General features: G+C 40.4%; 2 protein-coding genes across 5 annotated transcripts; one reads left to right on the top strand and one right to left on the bottom strand.

Moving 5' to 3' along the window:
• LYAR (Ly1 antibody reactive) lies at positions 1-9732 on the bottom strand. 2 transcript variants are annotated; one of them, XM_034435967.3, is made up of 9 exons: positions 9596-9732; positions 8893-9069; positions 7437-7551; positions 7035-7142; positions 6118-6201; positions 4367-4721; positions 3786-3854; positions 1911-1996; positions 1-293 (listed from the first exon to the last, which is right to left on the bottom strand). In XM_034435967.3, the coding sequence occupies exons 2-9, from the start codon at positions 9012-9014 to the stop codon at positions 159-161; spliced, it is 1074 nt and encodes a 357-aa protein (XP_034291858.2). In that variant the 5' UTR covers positions 9015-9069; positions 9596-9732; the 3' UTR covers positions 1-158. The 2 variants fall into 2 exon arrangements, with proteins under 2 accessions (XP_034291858.2, XP_034291857.2); XM_034435966.3 differs by having other exon boundaries at positions 9571-9708.
• Positions 9721-25742, top strand: ZBTB49 (zinc finger and BTB domain containing 49). Of its 3 annotated transcripts, none has more exons than XM_087875002.1 (9): positions 9725-9872; positions 10309-10509; positions 11777-11949; positions 14065-15140; positions 16123-16169; positions 20458-20531; positions 22059-22141; positions 23280-23441; positions 25025-25742. In XM_087875002.1, the coding sequence occupies exons 3-9, from the start codon at positions 11798-11800 to the stop codon at positions 25666-25668; spliced, it is 2238 nt and encodes a 745-aa protein (XP_087731128.1). In that variant the 5' UTR covers positions 9725-9872; positions 10309-10509; positions 11777-11797; the 3' UTR covers positions 25669-25742. The 3 variants fall into 3 exon arrangements, with proteins under 3 accessions (XP_087731126.1, XP_087731128.1, XP_087731129.1); XM_087875003.1 differs by having other exon boundaries at positions 9736-9872; positions 10309-10442; XM_087875000.1 differs by lacking the exon at positions 10309-10509 and having other exon boundaries at positions 9721-9872.
• Positions 25743-25909: the final 167 nt, after the last annotated feature.

Below are 25909 nucleotides of genomic sequence, written 5' to 3'. Positions count from 1 at the left end.
TTTTTGTCTTTTACAAAATGTTTTTAACTTTTTCATATAAGAAAGAAAATGAATTTACAATCAAATACAGCTATATTTCATTTCCATATAACAAAGAGTTTTCTATTTGTTAATAAAACTGACAATGTACAAAATAAAGGTCATCTAACCCCTAAAAATTATTTAAGAAGTTTAACCTTTTCTTTTAAAATTCTAAAGTTAGGATTGCTGCTGACTTTCTTCTTAAACAGGGCTAGGGTTTCCTCTTCAGATTTCTGATGGTCACCTGTGACTGCGTAATACTGAGCTATAACCTACAAAAGAAAAGGAAAAGATCATTCAAAGGTTTGATTCTGTTTTCAGTTCAGCCAATTTTCTAGATTGTCTCACAAACATTTTCCTTTGGAAATTGTGAGAAGCTTATCACGTGTGCAGATGTACACTTTTCCTTTTGCTTAACTATTGAAAATAATCTGCACCTACAACTTAACTTTAAAATGTGGGACCTGTTCATTTAATTATATTTTTCCCAATGCTTAAAACTTTGACCAAGCTGCTAGACTAAATCCAAAGTATTTATAGTTTTTAGGAAAATAATGGAAATTGTAGTTTTCACTATGCCTGGGGCTTAACAGCATTTCCGTTAATGGCTCTGAACTCTGCTGCTTCAGTAATTCTAGGCAGCTCACATACTGAATTATGTTAAGAAACAACATAATGGAACTTTGAAAAGACGACAAAAACCAAGTAATACCTACAACCAATTCTGAGCAGCCTAAGAAGACAATATCTGCGCCTGCCCCATATCTAGATCTGTTAAAGCCAAACTACTATAGACGCCTTCTTTTCAAGCTTCTGATAGCATTTAATTCTCTCACTTTTATTAAAACTTGTTAATAAAATATATGATGTCCAAATTGCAGAGAAGTGTTTTATGGTAGTAAATGCAATTGTTTTTCCCACAAATGAAATACCAGAAATCATTGTAATGGTTTAGCTGGATAAACATGTTTTAAAGTTCATAATTTTGCAAAGTGTCCAGATTAAAAACAGTTGATATTTAGTGGCAGAAAAGATTGTTTTAAAGGAAATGCACAATGCCAATTAAAGGATACTGAATTGCACACAAGAGTCACTGAGCTCCACTGGATTTAAATTTTAAGGAGTTAGCCATAGGTCTACATTTTATTTAGACTGGGATAACACTGGGGTTTGTGCTCATATATTGGACAATCATTGTAACCTTGCCTTGGGGAGACAGTATCAGCAATTCTTTTCCATGAATGAACAGAAGAATTGTGATTTCAGATCTAATTAAATTTTCAAAGATGAAGTCAAAGCCATTTTTTAAGTAATAAAGTTTAAGCACAGAGCATACTGCAAATACGGCGGATCCCAGATCTGGGCGCTTTCCGCCGTGCCTTAAAGACGTTTTTGTTTCATCAAGCCGAGCTGACCTGACCTAACTTTTTTAATTTTTAAATTGTTTTAATTTTAAATTGTTAAATTATGGGTTTTAATATAGGGGTGTTTTAACTGTGGGCCAAATTAATTTAATCGGTTTTTAATTTTGTTTTAATTTTTGTACTTTCTGTATTTTATCTGCTGGCTGTTCACCGCCCCGAGTCCTTCGGGAGAAGGGCGGTATACAAATATAATAAACATAACAAAACGACATTGTTAAAATGTGGCTTGCTAGCCATTGGACCTTGATTTTCAATTCCATGAAATAAATGATTACAAACAGTGTATTTATCACAGTAGTTTTTTTAAAAAAAGATGTCAACCAGTAAAATTGCTGAAATGCAACCCAAACTCATAGCATGCTAGAAGCACAACAATTTAGCAGTCCACTGTATTTTAAAGCACTTTTCTTTTAATTCAATAGTGCTCCCTCTTCAATTTTACATTCATAAAGTGATGCAACACACCTTTTTCCTTAGTTTCTTAATGGATAATTCATTGTCGGGTGCTTGCTTCAAAACAGCTCTTATTGTTCCTTTCCAGTTGAATTTACCTGTAGAATTGATAAAAATACTTTAAATGATCTCCTTACATTTTGACTTAAAATAGTGAAAGAAAGAAAGAAAGGAAGGAAGGAAGGAAGGAAGGAAGGAAGAACCAAACATAGCACTAAGTATTCTTTATAAATAAGTTTCTGCAATAACAAGCTTGGGCACTGAAAGCAGTACTTCATTTATACATTTATCTGTATGTGTATGCCTTCAAGTCAGTGTTGACTGCTAAAACTGTTTAGCCAATTCCAATTTTCTTTGCAAACCTCTTTTTCAGAAGTGGTTTGTCATTGCCTCCTCCTTACGGCCAAGAGATAGAACTTTGTTACCTAGCTGGCTTTGTGCCCAAGACAGAACTAGAACTCTGAGTTTCCTGGTTTCTAGCCTGGTGCCTAAAACATTAAGAATGACACCGCTTAAGGCTTTGGTTTGGCCAAAGGCAGCCTTGGGGATTACCATCTTGCTTGAAAAAATATCATAAATCATTTTAAAGTAATGTGGATGTCAGAAACCAATAGCACAGAGGGGAGAAGCATCAAATGTGTTTATTCATAAAGACTGCTATGCAGAAACACACACACACACACACACACACCCGCTACCCGCCCCCCACTTGCAAAACTTATCCTATCCTTGTGGGGGCATCATTGAGTAAATTATTATATACACAACAATGTGAAATCACAGCTGTCAATTCTTTAGCTAATTTTGGCTTTCCAATGCATCAAATTCTCCCCAAGAACCCAGGATGGCATCTACATATTATTATGGTTCATCACTATTGTTTTTGAAAAAGAAAACACAAAAAAGGGGAAGAAAAAAGCAACCTCCCCACCCAAAAATGAATGCAGAGATTTACAAGCAACACAAAATTAGATAAGAATGTTAAATTTTCATTAATCTTAAATAACTAAAAAGTATGACACTTAAATCATTTTAAAATACAAGAAATTATTCTCAGTAATAATCATCATTGTGTCAATCAGAAAATATGTGATTAGGAATTATAGCAATTCCATTTGAATAATTGAAGATCAAACCTCATTTAACAAATCACTGAAACTCCATTTTGAAAGAACCCCAAATTTTGGATGTAGTGCAAGGTCACATACAATATAATAATCCAAAAATGGTTTCCACATTGACTTCATTTTAATGTCAGATTTACTTATGAAATATTAAGTTATTCTGGACTTCCCCAATTCAGTTAGCCATTCATCTGTCAAAGGGAATGATACAATACTTTCAATAGGACATGTAAAAATCTTTGCAGCAGTTACCCTGTGTAAAGCCAGTGTGTAAGTTTTAATACTGTTTAATAAAAAATAACATACTTGAAAAATAAATCTAGTTTTCACAATTTGTCTCATCTTATTAAAAATCATCCTGCCGCTCTGTAAGACCAAACCAACCCATCTCTTCAAAACGGTACCAACAAAGGAGTGCTTGGAAGAGGGACAGCCGAAGGGCGTTCTCACTTGCCTGCCTGCCTCCCTCCTTCCATTTGTCTAGAAGCAGTCAAGGCAGTTTCTCCTCAGAACACTGGCCTGAATCTAGCCTGGATTAGAGTCAAAATCTCTCTTCCAATACTTCTGGAAACCAAAAGGGAACACGGTGTCTTTCTACTGCCATCTTTGCCCATTTTGAACACTAAATTCTATATCAAAATTCCAGCTACTGATCAGCCTTTTATGGCAGGATACCTGTAAATCTGTTTTGAAAATAATACTAGTGCCTGTAAGATTTTCCATTATTATCATCATAATACACATTGATAAACCTCCAAATTACCTCGATGTTTATCTTTGTTTTCTTCCACTTCAAAGCAGTTCATTATTTTGGTGGGAATGGGAGACTCATCTGCATTATAGGGGAGCAGGGAGAGAAAAATCAAGAAATTTTTTTAAAAAAAAAATAGAAGGCTTTTTGTGGTGAGAACCACCATCATCATATTAAAATCTTGATAGTAGCTGAATCTGCTTTTCTCTTTACAAATATTTCATTACCCAATGTGGCAATTTCACTGAAATGTAACGTTTGCAAGGAAAAAGCCAAGCCCAGGAAACACTTAAGTCCCAACCTCTCAGCTCTGAGTTACACATTATTCTGGGTCTAATTCCAACCAAAAAAAAAAAAAAAAAAGATACCTCCTGTTCCTTAATGTGATATAAGGGGGCATTCCCCAGGGCTGTTAATTTCACTAGCTTTCATTCCTCACATGAAAATTCTTTCAGTTCTGCTCCCTGCCTTTAAAGAGCCTATTTCATTTTCTTTCCCTGATAATTGTTTAATAGAAGAAGATAAATGGATTTTCTTGCAGGATTCTAAAAGAGCTTTTAAAATTAGGAAGAACGTGAAAAACACATTAGGACCTTTTGTGCAGCTGTTCTTGCGTTTCTTCACACGTGCCTCTGTCTCAGCTTCTTCTGATTCTGGGCCATTTCCCTTCCTTGGCCCTTTGACCAAGCCGGCTGCTTCTTGCTTTGCCTTCTTCAAATGATTACTCCGGGGCATTTTTATGCTGCCTTCCTCAAGAATGTCTTGCCTAGATTTTTCACTTTTTAAACATTCCAAGTTTTCTTGCAGAGCTTTTAACTTTCTGATACTTTTCTTCTCTTTTAATTCCTTTTTACTTTTTTTCTCTTTTGGTTTCTCAGTCTTTGTGATATTGTTTTCTGATACCACAGGCATAATTTCATTTTTTACAGATTGAGTTTCAAGTGTTTCCTGTTGGAGAATTGAGTGGATTATATATCACCATGACAAATCCAATATTATATTAGTACATTTGAAGTCTATTTCTTTTTATTACTCCTACTACACTTCTGTTGTTTCAATAGTTGAAGATCTCTAAATGAATTACAACTAAAACCATTCCAAAACAGAAAAATAGCAAAAAGAATAAAACGTACACACAAGAACAATATGGGTTTATATAACAATATAAAACATACTATTCCAACATGGAACAGGCACTTAAAATCAACTGATAACAAAGCAGCAAAAACATCTGAGGGAAATAAGTTTCACTGAAATTAAGATGAGTATTTCAAACAATGCATTTGAAAGGCAGAGTTTTGCATGACCACATGGCAGTATTTGATCTAGCCAAAGATACTGAAAATGAAAACGTCACTCTTAAAGATTTTCTACACGGGCTACTGACATAACTTTCAACCGCAGATAGTTCACCAGTTCCCAGCTACCCTCCCTGTGTGGGAACAGCAGATAATCTATTGATGCTCAGTTTTCCGAGATTTGTTAAAACTAATTTTTGGTTTTGCTCAGATATTGAGAGGATGAGGGCCTTCAGGAATAGCCATTGAAAACCTTCCCTGACTGAATAAAGGAAACTAGGGTGCAGAGTGGATTTGATTTAAATCGAGTTGATTTAAATCACAATTTAAATCATGATTTAAATCACTAGTAAAAAGGCTTGATTTAAATCAACTCGATTTAAATCATAATTTTTAAAGAGCAACTGTCATCTCTGCTACTCCTTTGACCCACTGTTGACTCACCGATAGTCCCAGTGTTGCAGAATATACAGCCTCGTGCTACATAACTAAGCTCCATTTCATGCTGAATAAACTAAATTATGTATGTATCTTAAACAGAAAACTATCTTACGATAGATTTTTACCCCAAAAGTTTTTTATTAAAATAAATCCGATAAAAATCAAAAAAATCCGATTTAAATCAAAAAAATCTGATTTTTTTGATTTTTTTAAAAAAATCATTGATTTTTATCCACCCTGCTAGGGTGGCAGGATCCATGTTTTTCATTTACCAAAGAGCTTGCTAGAGAAAAAAAAATGTTTACCAACTATTTACATTATGTCTCTCTTATCAGATTTTCAAAGGCCAAATAGAAGAATTTTTATCTGGCTTGAATTCTTCTCAAATTTCAAGTGTATCTGGTCATAAAGCACATTATGTGATCGCATATCTTAACAGCAGCAATCATGGCACTTCCCACTGCCATTATTAAACGAAACCCACTGGTCATTAGGCAAGGACCCATCCTGAACCAAGGCCTCTCCCAGCCCAACCTTCCTCCTGCACTCCCACAATGGTGCTTATCACAATATATTCCAAATGCCGCAGTAACTGGTTTGCTTACCTTTCTTGTTGCTTCTGAAAAAATATCCCAGACTTGATCCTGTAGAGTAGTATTGTGGATTTTCAAACTGTTGGCCATCCAGTTCTATTTAGGCAGAAGGGGAAAAAACCCCTCTATTTAACCAGAACACAAATGTATTTTCTGACAAAAGTAGTAAATCAGCAGAAGGCCACAACTACCTGTTCTTAAACTATTTCTTCCAGAGTCTGTTAACAACCAAATGTACAGAATTTTCCAAATAGGCTGCTATAATTTTGCCATAGGCTTTAGCCCCTCAAGGGTACAGCAGTCGTGATTAGCGGACAAAGTGGAACCGCATGTCCTTCTGACCATCCTGAGGTTGCCTGCAGTAGCATATCTGCTCCTTGACCCCAGACATGTTCACTGATGGGGCCAGGAGGGCTAAAGCAGTGGGATCACTAGGAGGCACAAATGTGTAATTAAATGGGGTTAAATAAGTAAAAAAAAAATAGGGTCTCAGGGTTTTCAAATTATTTGGAAAACATGTGTTTTCCACAGTATAATTTAAGAAACACTGACCTTGTGGATTCTTTAAGAGAAACTCTGGTGGCTCAGCAGACTAATGAACATCCACTTACATCTGCTGCCTGCAATTACTGCAAGTTCAAATCTCACCAGGCTCAAGGTTGACTCAGCCTTCCATCCTTTCTAAGGTAGGTAAAATGAGGACCCAGATTATGGGGGCAATAAGCTGACTTTGTATAAATATACAAAAGTATGAAGGCTATTGCTTAACGCATTGTAAGCGGCCCTGAGTCTCTGGAGAAGGGCGGCATATAAATCAAATTTTTTTTAAAAAAAAAAAAGGTTACTTTTGCTTTAAGGAACCATAATAAAGAAAATCTACCCTATACCAGGTCAGGTTTGAGGCATAAATACTTAACTCATGAACATACCTGAAATTTGCGTTTCTTTCGTGGAATATTGTCGTATACATACATCTGTTGTAAAGTATCTCGAACTTTGACATTAATGTTAGTTTCCTTTATTATTTCATGAATCTTCTGCAAATGAAAAACAGGCTAATGTGACTGGGTAATACACCAGTAGAATGTTTTACATTTCCTATTGTCGCATTGAATTTTATATTGTGAATTGCTACAGGATTAAATAGTTAAAATACTGAAGTTCATGTAATAAATTGATATAACTCTACGCAAAGCATTATATTACATTACTTAGTTTTATTTAATTTTACTTCGCCTTGGGTGTCATTATAGAAAGAGTGTGGTATAACAAATAAGTATGTTTTTTTTTTTAAATTAAATGGAGTTTGTGGTTTGCTAGGTTTACTTCACCTGAATCCACTCCTGCTGCTTGACGTCTCCTTTGAGGACTTTGGCTTCATAATTCTTTCCCCCATACTTCTGATCTTCACTTAGACACTTCACGTGGTATTTATAATCATCATCCCTGCATTGTAAATGCAGATTTAAATAACCCTTAATGGAAGGCATTTTCCAGAGCTCTTCCCAAAGATTTTACTGAAATATATTAAAGCAGCATAACTAATTTGAAAGACATTGGTAGGTCTAAGCTAGCTTTTCTCCCAACTGCTCCCCAAGAGTATGATTGGAAAAAATAATAATTGTTTTCTTATGCTGTGCAATGCTAGTTGGTGGAAATTTTTGCCTGCCTCCACTCAGCTGCTGGTCTGCTACCTTGCTGTAAATATTGCAAAATTTGGATTTTGCAGGTTAGAAATAAGTTATATTGTGAAGTACAAATATATTTTTGTTTTTATTCTGGAATCCCCTTGAGACCTGAAAATTATGTCAATGTTTTCTCCAGGGTAAAGAGGTTGGAAAAGGCTGGTCTTTGCAAAGAACTTGCTTGGCAGAAAGGCATTTAAAGGACCCCCTCCTCCTTACAGAATACTTCTTCACAGTGGACTGCCTGCCAACATTTTTTAATGCTGCCCAAATGCCAGGCAGGGGTTTGCTAGCAATGTTTCTCTGCAGCAACCCCTCCTACCTTACAGAGTGCTCTCCTCCTAGAGATTAGATAAGAACCTTCATCATTGCTGTTGGGAAGCAGCTGAAGACAATTACTTCCAGAGGGCCTTTGAGAACGAATGATCACCATTACACTTGCTTTGTAATTGCTTATAAATTTGCTGTTTTTTTCAGTGGTTAAACCTCCCCCCTCCCATTTTGGCTGAAATCCAGCAGTATACAAATGCAATATGCTGAAACTCAAGATCGTTTTCAAAGTAGAGATAATCAATTATCTAGGCTGACTTTAGGAAGTTTTAAATTTCTTCCCCTCCTCTTTCCAGATTTATCTTTTCTCAAAATAAATTATATTAACTCTCTTATTTCCTATCTCTGTCAATTTTCCATACCTTGCCCACATTGGGCTCTATTAACCTTTTTGTTACTTTCCCAGATGTTCCTAGAGTTTTCTTCCCCTATAATCTGAGATACACCGGATGTTTATTTATTTTAGTTTAGCTGTTTCTGCTGTGGTTGTAAAGCCAATCATGCTGCTTGATAGTGATAAGCCATAGTTCCAATGCTTCTACTGTGTCCTTCAGGTCAGGCTGGATGTTGAAAAACTTTTTTTTTTTTTTTTTTTTGACATCCCAGTCCGGCTCACAGTTCTGGAGCTCCCAGGCAGCACACTAGCCAGTATTTTTAACTTTTGTGCTCAGACAAGGCTGGCCTGATGCTACAACTGCCAAAGCCTATTGAAAAGCTTCCCTAGAAGACTCCCAGTGCCAAATGATGAAGACACAGGCTGGTTTCAACCTACCAGAAATCCTTCCCGCAATCCATGCAAGACAGACACAGACAGTTTCGGCACATGTTCACATGCTTTTCCACCTGTCCCTTCTTCAGGGCTTCTCCGCAGGCATTACATGTGAAAAACACCATTCTGAAAAACTATATCTGTTTCTTCGAAGTCTGATTCACGGCTCTTCAACCAATCCTAGAAATACATTGAAAACAGAATTAACAATCTGATGTTGTATTTAATGTAGGATTAGAAATTCTATTCCAGAGAACAAAAACTATCCAAGCACAACATGATAAGAAAATTACTCTAGCTCGGAGCAGCCCACAGGGAACAACATCGCCACAGGAGCTGCCAGCAACTGTGTTTTTATTCTTGGCAACCACAAAGGGCGGCGGCGGCGGCGGCGGGAGAAGCAACGCTGCCCGAAAAGCAGTAGGAAGCCCCCCCCCACCCCCCACAGCCGGCCTCCGACGCTTATGCCCCTGCTTACACCACCACCACCACCCCGTCCTACCCCACCCGGAGGCCTCGCAGGGGCTGGGAGGCTCTTTCGGCCGTTGTCGGGGTCCCGCGGCGCCCCCCACCCCCTCCACCGCATGCCCTCATTAACCGCCCCAGCCCTGGCGGGGAAGAACTGGGCCTCAGCTGGGAAGGGGCCGCCCGGGGGGAAAACCCGCCAGTCGGAGCACGGACCGCTTTCGAATGAGGAGAGCCGCACCTCGCACGGCCCCTCAAACCGGACAAGCTCCGGACGGAAGCCGTCCTAGCGGAGAGTCCGTCGTGGGCAGGCAAAGAGGCACGTTCCGGCGGCGTTCACGAGGCGCATCGGACGTCCCGCTCTATGGTCACGCCGCCCGACTTCCGGCCAGGAGTGGCCGACGTCTTTTCGCAGCGGGGGGGGGGGTGGCTCCGTTTGGAAGCGTTCCCATGGTGTCGGTGCGCGGCTCTTCTCCTACTCCTCGTCCCCCCACCGCGGGATCCTGCCCCGCCTGGCTGTGAGTCGTTTGCTGCGTTTTTCGGGCTTTCTTCCGCCGAGGCTCCGCTCCGCCAATAACCGAGGGAGCCCCCCCTCCTCCTCCCCGTTCCTCGGTGCTCGACCTGCTACGTGTGGCAAGGTTCCCAGCCGCCCTAGACCATCAGCCGCTTCTTCCGGGCCGGCTGACACGTGTCCCTGCGTGGTTGTGGGGATCCCCTCTGCTATCCTCCCGATGGAAATTACGCCGTTAGTTCCTAGGCTGCATCCCTTTTCTCCTTGCAGCGAGAGGCGCAGTTATGGCCGCTTCGTTCTTCCTTTGCCTTGCCTTCCCGGAATAGGGAAACGTTGACTTCATCTCGCCTATTATATAGGTAGTCCTCGACTTACGATCACAATTGAGCCCCCAGTTTTCTGTTGCTAAGCAAGATTGTTTTGTCCCATCTTTTTTCCCACAGTTGTTCAGTGAATCATTGCAGGTGTTAAGTTAGTAACAAGGTTGTTAAATGAATCTGGCTTCCCCATTGACTTTGCTTGTCAGAAGATCGCAAAAGGGGATCACGTGACCCCAGGACAATGCAACCGTATAAATGTGAGTCGGTCGCCAAGGGTGTGAAGTTTGATCATGTGACCACGGGGATGCTGTAATGGTCATAAGGGTGAGAAACGGTCATAAGTTGCTTTTTTCAATGATGATGTAACTGAACGGTTGCTAATTGAACTGTTGCAAGTCAAGGACTACCTGAAGTTCATTCAGCGCACTCTTGGAAGGTGTGTCTGAGGCTGTGTTATTTAATTCTCCATGAGCAGCTGGGCCTCTCCACGGCAGCCCCGTCACACACTCTGGTCTGTGGGAGGCACCTCTTGGCTTTTCCCCAGTTCAGTTTCTTTCCAAGAGTTTTCTTGATGTAGAGCCTTTCTTCCTTGGGGGTCTGTCAGTTGGCAGAGTGGCTGCAGCCTCATCTTTGGCTGCTTGGCCATAAACCCTTCGGACATATTTCATCTCGACTCTATGTCAACATAAAGTTCACCAGTGCCTCTAGTCGGGGGGGCGGGGGGGAGATGGACTGGGCTTTAGCGAAGTTCTGGCACCCCCTGTCAAATGCCACCTTTGGATATTTGTGGCATTTTGTGGAACTGCTTTCACCCCTATAGTCCTGCCTAGGCTGCTGCTTGTGGCCTGGGTTCATTCCACTTCTATTGCTGCTAACTTGCATGTTTGCAAGCTGTTTCACTTACGCCACCGGTGGACATACTGTAAATAAATGAAATAGGCACAGGTAGTGTTCAGGTTACTTTGGCAATTGGTACCAGACTTGCCATTGCTAAGCGATGCTGTCATAAAGCACAATATCACATGACTGCATCGCTTAGTATTTGGAATCCCGGCAGTCTGGGTTGCTGTTGTAACCCTAGGGCTGCACAGATTATTATACAGAAGACAGGAGTAGCTGGGAAGCAGGCAGGGATCAATAGGAGTAATTTCCGATTCCCTAGGGGCTTCCCCATTGACGTTGCTCATGAAGAGCTGGCAGGAAACATGAGAAATTGCAATAATGTGACTACATTTTGTCCCACCCTCATAACTGCAAGCTGGAGACCATCAAAATGTTAGTCACTGAACTATTACCTGAGGACTACTGTAAAATAGTATTCTAATTATGAGATGCTTTTGAGAGACTTTAGGAAGATCAAGATATATTGTGTCTACTGTATGCCTTTAGTTTGTTAAGAAAGCTACCTAGTGAAAAAGTAAAATGGGGATCTTCTGGGAAACTTGCCACTGTGCTGTGATTTGGTTTGCATTTTTAAAAAATATAACATTTAATTCTTTTGCATAGAACAGCTCTGATGTATATGACTATAAAATTTAGCACATACTTACCAGTATAACTGCATCCCTAAAGTATTTCTTTTCTTTTTTAGGTAACATAGACACATTCTAGCATGGATGCTTTTGCTAATCACAGTTGTCACCTCCTTCAGCAGCTCCACAATCAGCGGATACAGGGTCTTCTCTGCGATTGTATGTTGGTGGTCAAAGGAGTTTCCTTCAAAGCACATAAAAATGTGTTGGCTGCTTTTAGCCAATATTTTAGGTATGTTAGTACAAAGTACTTTAATGAATATTAAGTAAGGCATGGGAGGCAGAAGTGTCATTAAGTTAACAAGAGTTATATATTTACAATCCTTATAGACTTCCTCAATAGGCAGGATTCTAGACAGCGCGCAGAAAGTGAAATGAAATTAGGAAAGCATGGCATAATGTTGCTCCTAAAAACTGTTAACATTATGAGTTAATATGGTACAAAAATTAAATTAAAGCTTTGTGTTCTGTTTCAAAATTAAGGAACTGAAATTTATATACAACACATGCTAAAAAAGATAAAATTATATTGCATAAAAATACTATGAGCAGTGCAAGGTCATAGTTAACTATGAAGTTATAGGATTGATAGGTGTTCACCTGCATGAATAGAAATAAGTGATTACTACCAATCTTAGTGCACAAAATGGTGAAAAGATTTTCTCTAGGTTGAAACGCAACAGTCATGCTTCGGACATTTGATCTGATGGAACAAAGAACAACTCTGTTTTTTAGTGGAACAGAAACACAATCTACCGTACTCTGTTGAGTGTTCTACCAGGGGGAACAGTGGAACATGAAAATTTTTTGCACTCTTGTTTTTCACTTTGAAGCTACTAAAATTGGGAAATGGTAGTTCATGCTGTTTTTTTTTTAATAATTTTTTTTAACAATGACACATTTGTTCTTAATTATGTTTTTGCAACAAGGTGAATCTGAGTGTAGTAAAGATGCACAGCATTGAGTTCGCTTAACTCAGCCTGTCATTAATAATGTAACAGTTCCAAAAAAATTACCTACCTTCTCTTGTGATTGGTTTGTGACTCCTCTTCCTAAGGCAGCCCACCTGCCTCCTTTTATATTTATCTGCCTGTCCACCCACTCAGACAAAGATCCTTTCAAGTCCATCTTGACTCAATGTCAGGTAGACACATCCATGTAGTTTGCCTGTCAACAGTTTGGGGAAGGCTTGCTCTCTCATCATCTAGAGCGATGGTCCAACTCCTAGCGTAGTGCACAGCCCTGTGATCCCCAAGTAATCCTCAATCCAAAGTCTAATCCTGCTCAGCTTCCAAGGTGAGGCAGGTGCTGCCAGTTGAGAACCTCAGAAGCATTTGCTCTGTGACAGAAACATGAAAAGGCTGAGAGAGAGAGAATTGGGATGATGAGAGCTCATTAGTGGTTTATTTGGGAAATAGCAGCTCAAAGAGACTGTGCTCTAATGAGTTGAGTAATATAGGTTGTCCTTGACTTATGACAGCAAGTGGGACAAGAATTTCTGTTGCTAAGTGATGTCATAAAGTATGATTTCATAGCAAAAGTAATAATCCCTGCAATCCTGTTTGTTAAAAACATGATTTGTTTTTATATTGTTCTTTTTGGTGGTTGTTGTCTAGGATCACTGTGCCATATGCATTTCTCAAAAGAATAAAAAATATCCTATTATATCCACTCTCTTTTGTAGAATGCGTGACATTTATAATAAAGTTTTGCAGAAATGCTTGCACTGAATAAGGAACAAAATCTAAAGCCCCAATCCCTGTATGTGTTAAACTGTTTTCTGAGATCTAGTGGTATCAGCTATGATTTGCTCTAATTGATGGTGTAAGTTGGTTATAAATTCCTTTACTAGCAGTGTGCATTCACGCTAGTTCTATAAATGTCTATGGAGATTCTCAGTCATCCAGATCATGGTTGTCCCAAAGGTGCTTTTTCAAGAGGCAACTAGACTTTAGGGTTTTTTTCTTTGAAGATATTTTGCTTCTCATCCAAAATGTTTTTTCAGTTCTGACTAACCAGTCCCTGGCCTGCAGGCTCCTCTGGGCTCTCCCTGCAAGGCCACAGAGCCACGTCTTGGATCCTTTTTGGAAGGAAAGTTGGGGTGGAGGGGCTGCTTTATCTCTGTGGAAGAATAATCCACAGGGTGGGGAGAAACAGCAGAGAAGGCTCTCTTCCTGAACTCTGCTAGTTGGAGCTCTTTAATTAACAAGGTCTCCAGCAGACCTTCCCTGCCCGACCGGGTGGGATGGGCCAATGTAATGGGATGCAATGTAATGTTAATGTCATAAAGGGGATTTGTGGATAAGCAGATGTGCCCCTTGTTTGTAATTCTGCTTTTCTTTCCAAGGACCCTGTTTCAAAATTCTCCAAGCCAGAAGAATGATGTTTTTCATTTGGATATTAAGAACGTGGGTGGCATTGGCCAGATCTTGGATTATATGTATACTTCACATCTTGACCTCAACCAGGATAATATACAGAACTTGCTTGATATCGCACAGTGCTTACAGGTGCAGAATATTTTGAATCTGTGTCAATCCTTTTTAAAAACCTCCCGATCTATAGAGCAGCCAGCCAGTCTGACCGGCAATGAAACATTTTCATTGCAAAATACTTTGGCTATTGATACCCACTGTGGACACTATGATGTACTCCACATTTGCTCAACTGCTGCTTGTAAAGTCTTGGATGACCAACAACCTGGGTCACAGCCTTGTGCACCTCATAACTCCTCAGCTGAGGGAGCCAAACCAAAACAAGACTCTGTGGGCCCTGGTGGGGCGGATCTGTCCTTTAAACTACCAAATGGCCATTATAAGCTTCGAAATTTTTATAGCAAACAGTTCTGCAAACAGACTATTTGTCCCAGCAACAAGGGGCTACTAGAAATGCCCCCTGATTTTGTAATATCTCCAGCACAAGAAACAGCTCAGGATGCTACTTTGTGCAACATAAACCAATGTACTTTGGAGTCATCTGATCGACCCCCCCTGCCACCAGCCTTTCTCTCCCAGTCCTTAAATGACTGTGCTGAGGATCAAGACACAGAGGGCGTGTCCATACAGCCAGCCAAACAGTTGAGGCCTAAGAAAGTCATCCACCTTCAAAAACTGAATTTGCTACAGTCCCAAAAGTCTCCTGAACAGTCGTCTGTATGCAATCCCGACAGAGCCGTTGCAAAAGGAAACGAATTAGGATGCCAGAGCAGCACAAAAAGGACGACCACAGTTGAGGTTCCTGAAGGAAAACATCCCAGCGGGCTAGTGAGTTCCGAATGTGTAGAATTGGAGCCATCCCAGGAGCCATCTGGGCCAGAGAGCCCGTTAAAGGTTTTCCTTCCAGAGAGGCAGTATCCTTGCGCATTATGTGGAAAGGTTTTTAAACATCCAAGCAACCTGGAGCTCCACGTAAGGTCCCATACAGGTACAGTCAGTTAACATGGCAGGCCAGCTATCGAGTGACCGCATGGAGAACCAGCCAGAATGTAGTCTTAGCAGCTGAAAAGGCAGCCATGGCCCAGAGAGGCTCTAGGGCCGCGATGATCACACAAGTCCTTCAAGCGGTAATCAGATTTCATGGCCCTCATCGAATAACCTCCATCCATGTGAATGTGCTTAAACATTCGTGTTTTTTCTCAGTAAAGGTATGCATGTCATTTTTCTGATAAGGGCCAGTCATAACACTTATAAAACAATTATTGCCTGGTTTCCTTGATAGAACTTTTTGCATTAAAAAATTACTCCACTTTGCCATAGTAGTTGATACATATTTCATCCGCTGCCATTTACAGCCATTTGGACGGGGAAAGAAAATGGTTTGTAAAAAAAGATTTTTTTCTCCTTTGACATTATGATCTTACTGTATCATAGAGACGTTAAAGTGCTTATAGAACCTGTTTACTCCAGTGACCAGAATTTTATTTGGGATCTATGCCACTAAATTGCAAATCCCAGCTTTATGGCATAGAATTTCAAAATAGCAATTTTGTATTCACTTACTATCAAGCTCTGTTAAACTATGTGTGACCTGCTCTTAGGTAAACATCATAGAATAATGTACAATTAAGCTAATTTTTCATTATTTATTTAATCTAATTTTTATACCGCCCTTCTCCCGAAGGACTCAGGGCGGTGCACAGCCAAAGATAAAACAAGTACCCATATAAAATGTAAAAACAATTTAAAAATATTTTGTATTAATAAGACTTAAAACATTAAATCTTTTAAATACAAAATAGTATCAATCTGTGCATTAAGGGGAATTGTGGATATAAAATATGTTGAATATAAATGTCCTCTTGGTTATTTTTATGTTGACTTGAAGACAAGGGTCCATTTTGCCTTTTTATGTACATTCAATGTTACTTAGTTGTCAGAAGTGCAAATATAATTGCTTCTTCTTTTAGGTGAAAAGCCTTTTGAATGTAACATTTGTGGAAAATGTTTCTCACAGGTAGGAATTTTAATATTTTGTATAATATTGTTTTGTAATTAAGTTTATTTTTGTTTATATGCTACCTAGTCCCTTTCTATTGTACGCACTATGATTTTATGGCAATTCTACAAGAATCACAAAATAAGATAAACTATTTTAAAAAACATTTTTTATGAGAAAAAATAAAATAAACATAGTTTCTGTTCCCCGTGATTGGTGCTGCTAAGGAATCTTATCTTCCCTAAAGTGAACTTCAGAAATTTTTATGAATATTTACCATTTTCAGATATGAAAATAGTTCTGGATTCTGTATGTACATTTTGAGATAAAATGAATTCCTAATCCCTAAGTATTTGTCCTGTCATTGATTTTGATTCCAAATTTCTAATTGGAAACTTCACGTTGTGCTTACTTGTGCAATGAATGATGGCATTGGACCGTATATTTCACTGAAAGTCTGTCAGAAAGTCAACTGGATAAGGAGAGGGTCCGTCACGCACACCTTTGGCTTTGCGGAATGTAGTTGTTGTTGTGTCCGACCCATCACGACCCCATGGACAATGTTCTTCCAGGCCTCTACCATCCTCTGGAGTCCATTTAAGCTCACGCCAACTGCTTCAGTGACTCCATCTAGCCAACTCGTTCTCTGCCGTCTTCTTTTGCCCCCAGTCTTTCCCAGCATTAGGCTCTTCTCCAGTGAGTCCTTCCTTCTCATTAGGTGGCCAAAGTATTTGAGTTTCCTCTTCAGGATCTGGCCTTCTAAAGAGCAGTCAAGGTTGATCTCTAGGACTGATCGGTATGATCGCCTTGCAGTCCAAGGGATTCACAGGAGTCTTCTCCAGCACCAGAGTTCAAAGGCCTCCATTCTTTGGACTTCTCAGCCTTTCTTACGGTCCAACTTTCACAGCCATCCATTGCAACTGAGAAAACCATGGCCTTGACTCTACGCACTTTTGTTGGCAGAGTGATGTCGCTGATTTTTAGTACGCTGTCTAGATTTGCCGTAGCTTTCCACCTTGGGAGCAAGTGTCTTTTAATTTCTTGGCTGCAGTCCTCATCTGCAGTGATCTTGGAGCCCAGGAAAATAAAATCTGTCACTACCTCCATCTCTTCCCCATCTATTTGCCAGGAATTGAGAGGGCCGGATGCCATGATCTTAGTTTTCTTAATGTTGAGTTTCAAGCCAACTTTTGCACTCTCCTCCTTCACCCGCATCAAGAGGCTCTTTAGTTCCTCTTCGCTTTCTGCCATTAAAGTGGTATCATCTGCATATCCGAGGTTGTTGATATTTCTCCCAGCAATCTTAATTCCAATTTTTGATTCATCTAGCCCCACCTTTCTCATGATGTGCTCTGCATATAAATTAAATAGGCAGGGTGACAGTATACAGCCTTGCTAGACTCCTTTCGCAATTTTGAACCAATCGGTGGTTCCGTGTCCAGTTCTCACTTGCTTCTTGACCCGCATATAGGTTTCTCAAGAGACAAGTAAGATGGTCCCATCTCTTTAAGAACGTGCCACAATTTGTTGTGATCCACACAATCAAAGGTTTTAGCATAGTCAATGAAGCAGAAGTAGATGTTTTTCTGGAACTCCCTAGCTTTCTCCATGATCCAACATATGTTGGCAATTTGATCTCTAGCTCTTCGAAATCCTGCCTGTACTTCTGGTAGTTCTCGATCTACATACTGCTGGAGCCTAGCTTGTAGGATTTTAAGCATCACTTTACTAGCATGTGAAATGAGTGCAATGGTGCGATAATTTGAACATTCTTTGGCATTGCCTTTCTTTGGAATTGGATTGTAAACTGACCTTTTCCCACTGTGGCCACTGTTGAGTTTTCCAAATTTGCTGGCAAATTGAGTGTAGCACTTTTACTGCATCATCTTTTAAGATTTTGAATAGCTCAGCTGGAATACTGTCACCTCCATTAGCTTTGTTGTTGGTCAGATTTCCTAAGGCCCATTTGACTTCACATTCTAGGATGTTTGGCTCGAGGTCAGTGACCACCCCATCTTGGTTACAAGGGACGTTAAGTTCCTTCTTGTATAGTTCTTCTGTGTAATTTTGCCACCTCTTCTTAATCTCTTCTGCCTCTGTTAGGTTCCTGCCATTTTGGTCCTTTATCATGCCCATCTGTGCATGAAACTTTCCCTTCATATCTCCAATTTTCTTGAAGAGATCTCTGGTCCTCCCTATTCTATTGTTTTCTTCGATTTCTATGCACTGTTCATTTAAAAAGGCATTCTTATCTCTTCTAGCTAGTCTCTCAAATTCTGCATTCAATTGGGTGTATTTTTTTTTCCCTTCTTCCCTCAGCTTCCCTTCTTTCCTCAGCTATTTGCAAAGCTTCCTCAGACAGCCATTTTGCTTTCTTGCGTTTCTTTTTCTTTGAGATAGTTTTGGTTGCTACCTCTTGTACAATGTTGCAAACCTCCGTCCTTGGTTCTTCAGGCACTCTTTCTATCAGATCTAATTCTTTAAATCGATTTGTCACCTCTACTATACTCTATTCATCAGGGATATGATTTAGTTCATACCTGAGTGGCCTAGTGCTTTTCCCTACTTTCTTCAATTTAAGCCTAAATTTTGGAATGAGAAGCTCATGATCTGACCCACAGTTAGCTCCTGGTCTTGTTTTTATTGACTGTATAGACTTCTCCATCTTTGCTGCAGAGCACATAGTCAATCTGATTTCTGTGTTGACCGTCTGGTGATGTCCATGTGTAGAGTCGTCTCTTGGGTTGTAGGAAAAGAGTGTTTGCTATGACCATCGTATTCTCGACAAAATTCTATCAGACTCTGCCCTGCTTCATTTTGTACTCCAAGGCCAAACTTGCCTGTTATTCCGGTTATCTTTTGGTTTCCTACTTTAGCATTCCAATCCCCCATGATGATAAGGACATCATTTTTTGTTATTAATTCTATAAGGTGCTGTAGGGCTTCATAGAACCAGTCAATTTCATCCTCTTCACTAGTGGTTGGGGCATAGACTTGGACTACTGTGATATTGAATGGTTTGCCTTGGATTCGAACTGAGATCATTCTGTCATTTTGGGGATTGTATCCCAGTATTGCTTTTCCTACTCTTTTATTGACTATGAAGGCTACGCCATTTCTTCTGAGGGATTCTTGCCCGCAGTAGTATACCTGATGGTCATCTGAATTAAATTCACCCATTCCTGTCCATTTTAGTTCGCTGATTCCTAAGATGTCGATGTTCAGTCTTGTCATCTCTTCTTTGACCAGGTCTAGCTTGCCTTGATTCATGGATCTTACATTCCAGGTTCCTATGGAGAAAAATCTTTACACCATCAGACTTCCCTTTCACCATCAGATGCATCCACAGCTGAGCGTCCTTTCGGCTTTGGCCCAGTGGCTTCACTCTTTCTGGCTACTAGTAGTACTAGCCCTCTGCTCTTCCCCAGTAGCATATTGGACACCTTCCGACCTGAGGGGCTCATCTTCCAGCGTCATATCTTTTTGCCTTTTGGTACTGTCCATGGGGTTTTCATAGCAAAGATACTGAAGTGAGTTGCCATTTCCTTCTCGTTTTGTCAGAACTCTCTGCTATGACCTGTCTGTCTCGGGTGGCCCTGCATGGCATAGCTCATAGCTTCATTGAGCTACGCAAGCCCCTTTGCCACAACAAGGCAGTAATCCATGAAGGGGCAATGTAGAGTTAAGTGTAAATATCTTAAAGTCTGTTCTGTCTTTAGCAAAAATGTAGGTTTGGATGCCGAGCACCGATGCCCTCTTGCTCTGCTGCCCTCTTGCTCTGGAGTTGCCCATTCCTGCTCCAGCAGCCGGTGAAGGGATAGGCTTTGGCCAAAGAAGTCACTTTGGACCCCCCTTTCCTAACAGCACAGCAGACTTGGGAACAAATGGGACATTGTGGTAGATCCTTCTACACAACTGAAATTGCCCTCTCCCAGTTTAGGCTGGTTCCAGTAGAGGAAACCTCTTTGTTCCATAGGAGAAAGACCTTGCCTCCATTTGGAAGTGCCTGCCTCGCGTGAGGGGGCTTTGTGTTCAGTCCATCTGCTGGTGCAGAGTGAAGTCTTTATAGTGCAGGTCTGATAAAGGGTTGAATTCTCTGCTTGTGCCTAAAAAATTCCCCTCCCTGTTTTCAGATATGACAATGGTACACGGTGTGTGTGTGTGTGTGTGTGTGTGTGTGTGTGTGTGTTGTTCTCATTTTTGAGTATCATTATTGACATAAGGAACTACTTGAAGATCTTCATTTCCAACTGTAAAATTCTCTGGTTAACATCCTTTTATTGAAAACGTTTCCTTATCTTTGTAGGCAGGGAATCTTCAGACTCACTTGCGTCGCCATTCTGGTGAAAAACCATTCATTTGTGAAATCTGCGGGAAGAGGTTGGTATGTCTGTGAAATTCATACATATGATATGCATTTATATCTATTAGTCATATATGTAGAGATTTACTATTCACCGTCCTCCAAGACAACACATCCCAGAAGATCGGTTGGCTAATATACCTAAATGGAAAGGTTCTGGGTCTCTTAAATTTCTTCCAACTAGATTGAGAATGCAAGAATGCAAAATAGGATCCATTTTTTTATTTTAAAAGGATTGCACAAACCATAAGTATCTAGTTATAACAAACTATGTTTGTTCTATCTAGTTCTATCTAGTTCAATCTAGTTATAACAAACTCTAGTTATAACAAGGCAAACAGTGTATCGGAGAACTGGAGGTGTGCATCTATATTGTATCTCATGCTGAGGGAAACTGTTTTGGCCAGCATGAAAATACTTCCATCGCTGAAGGGTGGCTGCCTACCTAACTTTTCATTAGTCAGGGGTAGGTGTGTGTCAACACCACAGTAGAAACACAACAGCAAACGAAGCTGTGGCCAGAACAACTTCACAAAGTGGGAAATGGCAAGGTGAGACCTGACTTGCAAGTTTTTGAAAACTATTACAATAGTTTTTGATATGCTTCTCTCCTAAAATAAGGCTTATCCCAGAGCAGAGAGCTTTTGCTTCTAAAGCTATCTGTTGACTGAAGAGTCATACATGGTTTGTTAATCTGTTTTTAATCAATTATGAATTTAAATTATTTTTCAAGTTGTAAATGTTCAGCAAAGTTCATTATTTTTTAATATTATTTTTAGCCTTTTCCTCATGGTGCCGTCTATGAGGTCCATGGTGCTGTCCAGCTAGCTTAACTTTCATGCTGAATAGAAAACTAGAGATATAAATATATATTTGATATAAATGTAGATAAACATTTTAGTTGGATGTGAAACACATTCCTGAGTTTCTACAAAAAGGACACTTTTTCAACATAATAGCAATAGCCCTTAGACTTATATATCGCTTCATAGTGCTTTACAGCCCTCTCTAAGTGGTTTACAGAGTCAGCCTCTTGCCCCCCACAACCTGGGTCCTTGTTTTACCGACCTCGGAAGGACGGAAGGCTGAGTCAACCTTGAGCCTGGTGAGATTCGATCTGCCAAACTGCTGGCAGCCGGTGATCAGCAGAAATAGCCTGCAGTACTGCACTCTAACCACTGCGCCACCGTGGCTCTTGCGTTAGATTGCTTTTTGCTTTTCACCATCTTGCCTTTCAAAATGTTTCGTTATAATTTCCTAGTAGCGCAGCAAACAGGCCTGATTCGTACATGTAACTCTGCAGCCAGAGTCAGAAGGAAGTGGGTGGCACAGCACGGCAACCCTCGATGGCCTTTTTGTGGCTGGAGTTCTGGGGAGTGTTGGTGATGCCTGGGACCAGGCAGGCGGTGTCAGGGAGGGATGGGAAGGTGGGCTGCTTCCTCTGGAGGGAGGCCTGCCTGCCAGGGACATGATGCAGTCAAGGCAGGATAGTACAGAAAGTGCTTATTGAAGCACTCACAGTGGCTTTGATGATGGTGTTACAGGTTTGCTGCTTCTGGAGATGTCCAGCGCCACATTATTATTCACTCTGGAGAAAAACCGCATCTGTGTGATATTTGTGGTCGAGGTAGGTCTGGTTAAACTTCCCTAGACGAGCAAGCCAAGCTGTACAGTAGTGGCCAAAATTGTGGAAACCTTTTGGGGAAAATGTATTTTTGAGGTTTGATGGCTAATAAACCCCCTTTTTTTTTTCTTGGAGTTTCAAGGTAATCCTATTCCATTGCTGGAATGGCCTGGGAATAGCCCATACCTTAACCAATTGAAAATCTATGGAGCCGACTAAAGAAACTTGTTAGTCAGAAGCGACCCAGCAATAAAACTCAGTTAATAGAAGCAATCATTCAATCTTGGCTTCACATGATAACAGCTGCAGAACTTAAAAAACTTGATTCACTCCATGGGAAGACGTTGTAAGGCCATAATTCATGCTAAAGGTTACCCAACTATTAACTGACATGGAGATAATTTTTGTGTATCTAATTTTTTCTACATGTTTCACTTTTCTTCTTTATACTGTAACTGCTATTCTAATAGCAAATCCTTCATAAAAGTTATTGCAATACATTCTTGATTAAATTATCTTTCCATTGATATATAATTTTATGGTACTACAAAAAAAGTGGTGTTATTAGCTAGTTTTAGAAAATACACTTTTCCCAAAAGGTTTCCACAATTTTGTTACTACTGTAATCCAGGGGTGGGTTCTACTTACCTTTACTTCCGGTTCGCAACAGGAAAGCGCGTGTGCTCTCACTTCGCTTGCGCACCTTGCTTCTGCACATGCGCAGATTGCCGATGATGACATCTGGGGCAATGGGCGGGGCCTCCCGCCGGTTTTACTACTGATTCTTGCAAACCGGTCCGAACCGGGGACAACCCACCACTGCTATAATCCCAGCATGTGCCCTTTCCCCACTAGGCCTTGTTTAGGTGCCGGCACCATCCAGCTGGGGTTCCAAAAGCAGCCAGGTGGCTATGGCCAGAAAAAGCAGCAGCCCAAGGGCACTGGTTGCATGCTGATGCACCCTTGTAGGTCAGGAGTTAATGGCAGGAGGTTTCATCCTTGCATGCTCAGGTCCTGTCTTTGGCCTCAGCTCTGGTGTCTGGGGTGGCACGGGGCACCGATTTTTAAAGGCAGCAGGGCTCTTTTGTAATTTATGTCACCCTGTGAGTGATCATTCTGATTCAAATTCTCTTACGTTTAGGTTTTAGTAACTTCAGTAATTTAAAGGAACATAAGAAGAACCATGCAGCAGAAAAAGTATTCACATGTGACGAGTGTGGGAAATCATTTAACTTACCACGGAAATTAGTAAAACACAGGATCAGACACACAGGAGAAAAGCCATATAATTGTTCAGTCTGTGGTAAGTCAGAAGGTTGTTTTACTGATCTGGTATGGAAAGTTCCACTAAAAATGCTAATCTTTTCATTGTTCAATTGTACCTTTAGAGCACATATGAAAATAATGAAAATTCAGCAGATATGGTATTGATCACTCAAACAAATTAATAATGGCAAATTATTTCCCCTCCTCATCAAATGAAGAATTAACAGGCAATATGTTTTATAGTCGTAATATAGACTTCAAGAAGATTCAATGATATTACAACATTTCAAAATAGTATTATTAAAGATTTTAATAAAAGTAGAAGCAAAAATAGAAAAACTGAAAGAGAAAGAAAACGTATGGAAAAAAGAAAATATCTCCAGAAGTAACTTCTGATCTTTTATAACTACAAGCAAGTTGTATATTTTTCGGCCCTCTTGGATATTACCTTTCCTGAATCCCTTCTTCCTATATCTCAATCCTTACCCATCCGAGTTGAAGAAGCTTCTTGGATGAAAAATGAAATGTCTTCAAAGAAAAACCAGAAAGTCCAGTTGCCTCTTGAAAAAAGCACCTTTGGGACCTTACCCGTCCGCAAATCTACAATTCATTAATGTTTCTGTCTAATATCAGCAAACAGTCTATAAAGGGTTGCCAGAATTTTGTAAAAGTATTTCTGGTTTTAACCCTGATCCAACAGATAAACTTCATATTCCTTTCTTTTGCTCTTAACGTTCTTAATCTTTGCTCTGATAAGATGCTTTTGTAGGATTTAATTTGCACACAAGTTTTCTTTCTCCCATTTCCTTGTGGCTTTCTAACCCTCTTTTGTAAATCCAAGTGAGTCATTCTTACTGTCTGGATTTCCAGTTTAGTTTTCACATTTGTCCACTAAAATAGCCCAATATTTTATTTTCCAGTACTTCTGCATAAGCTGGGGTTTGTTCTATTTGTTTATCCTGTCAGCCTATAAATTCTTCTAAATGCTTCTCCTTTGCATCTTTCAGTTCTTTAAAGTCTCTGTTAAATAACACCTTTTCAGGAGCAGATGTTGCTGCTGTCATTGTATCTTCAAGCTTCTTTCCAATTCTTCAAAAATCCTTTGAAATGTCTCCAATGTAATACCTTTATCTGGCAGTTTTTCACTAAAACGTCCTCGTGTCTTTGTCTCTTAGTTGGACTAGTGTAATTTGCTTTCCCCGCAAGGAACCCCCTGGCTCAAAACGAGGGAAGTTTGGTAGAAGCACAGATGCAAGAGTGGGAAGGACTCTTAAAGGTTGTCTGGTTTAAGCCCAGCCACGAAGGAGCCATTAGGGATTCTCCAGCAGAGAACCTCCCAGCTTCTCTTGAAAGAATTCTCGCCGAGGAGAACCCTCGGCTTCGCACACCGGCCTCTTCCGTTAGCTGATTGCTTACACAGTCAAGCAGCCCCTCCTGATATGTAGCCTTCCTTGCAGTTTTAACCTACTGGATCTGATCTGCCCACTGGGCTAATTGAGAACAAGTCTGCTTTTGATGCATAGGCGCACATAACAACAAACCACATTAATTAAAACCTAGTAATTTTAGAATTAAAACACTGATCTTTGCTGAAAGAACAATAAATATCTTATTTTACAGGAAAATGTTTTGCGGGATCCGGAGATTTGCAAAGACATATCAGAACACATACTGGGGAAAAGCCGTATCGCTGTGAGACCTGCAATAAATGTTTCAGCCGTTCTGCTGTCTTACGTCGACACAAAAAAACCCACTGTAAAGCTAACAGTGAAAGTGCAGCTATTGTAGATGAGTTTTCTCATGCAATGGAAATTCCTGACCTCGAGAAGTCCCAATGTTCAGATTTGTTTACCCAGGAAATCTCAGTATCCTTCCTGTTGCCATCAGAGAAATGCCCACCCCGCTCGAGGGGGCATTCACCAAATGAGTTTGGACCCCCGGGAGCACCATTTGGCACGGCAAGGCCTGGAGTGGGAAAAGACGCTCAGAAACTGAGTTTGGATCCTGCCAAACTCTGTAAATCTCCAGAAGGACAGACTCAGTCTTGTACTTTTAAAGAAAGCCATCCCTCCTCTGAGGAGGGACCACTGCAGTCTGGCACTCTGCCCTCTGCACGTGCTCTGGGCAGCGGCTGGAACGGGGAGCCCCTGCGCAGCCGTGTGGCTCCTGCCAAGCCTCGAAATAACGAGGGGCCCTTCTCTAGCATGGCACTCTGGGGCCTAACCATGAAGTCTTTGCAGAATGAGAGCGAGCTGGGCCAATGAGGCTTGGCCCTCCTGAAGAGCAGCGTATCGATTTGTAAGTAAATAAAACCATATCAAAGTTGTACTTGACTGAATTGTTGCCTAGAGACATATATTTCTTTTTAAAATTCATTATTCACCTATAGGTTGCCTCAGTCATGTCTGAATTTACCTGCATAACCCCATTTCCATAATGAGTGAGGGTTTAAAACACGACAAACCAGCAATACCGAAATAATAGGGCTGGTGATATTTTGGGTTG

This window comes from Pantherophis guttatus, chromosome 8 (assembly GCF_059756535.1).
Source record: "Pantherophis guttatus breed Tessera chromosome 8, ASM5975653v1, whole genome shotgun sequence".
Classification (NCBI taxonomy): Eukaryota; Metazoa; Chordata; class Lepidosauria; order Squamata; family Colubridae; genus Pantherophis; species Pantherophis guttatus.
The sequence above is the reverse complement of the archived record's forward strand: the minus strand, read 5'-3'. Positions and strand labels throughout refer to the sequence as shown.

Excerpts from the sequence above, each read along its gene's own strand:
- LYAR (XM_034435967.3), bottom strand. The coding sequence starts at position 9,014 with ATGGTGTTTTTCACATGTAATGCCTGCGGAGAAGCCCTGAAGAAGGGA. Across the intron at positions 7,143-7,436 it reads AGCAGCAGGAGTGGATTCAG|AAGATTCATGAAATAATAAA; the intron begins GTGAAGTAAACC and ends TTTCATTTGCAG. Across the intron at positions 6,202-7,034 it reads GAAAGAAACGCAAATTTCAG|AACTGGATGGCCAACAGTTT; the intron begins GTATGTTCATGA and ends CTGCCTAAATAG.
- ZBTB49 (XM_087875000.1), top strand. The coding sequence starts at position 11,798 with ATGGATGCTTTTGCTAATCACAGTTGTCACCTCCTTCAGCAGCTCCAC. Across the intron at positions 16,170-20,457 it reads GTGGAAAATGTTTCTCACAG|GCAGGGAATCTTCAGACTCA; the intron begins GTAGGAATTTTA and ends TTATCTTTGTAG. Across the intron at positions 20,532-22,058 it reads TGTGAAATCTGCGGGAAGAG|GTTTGCTGCTTCTGGAGATG; the intron begins GTTGGTATGTCT and ends ATGGTGTTACAG.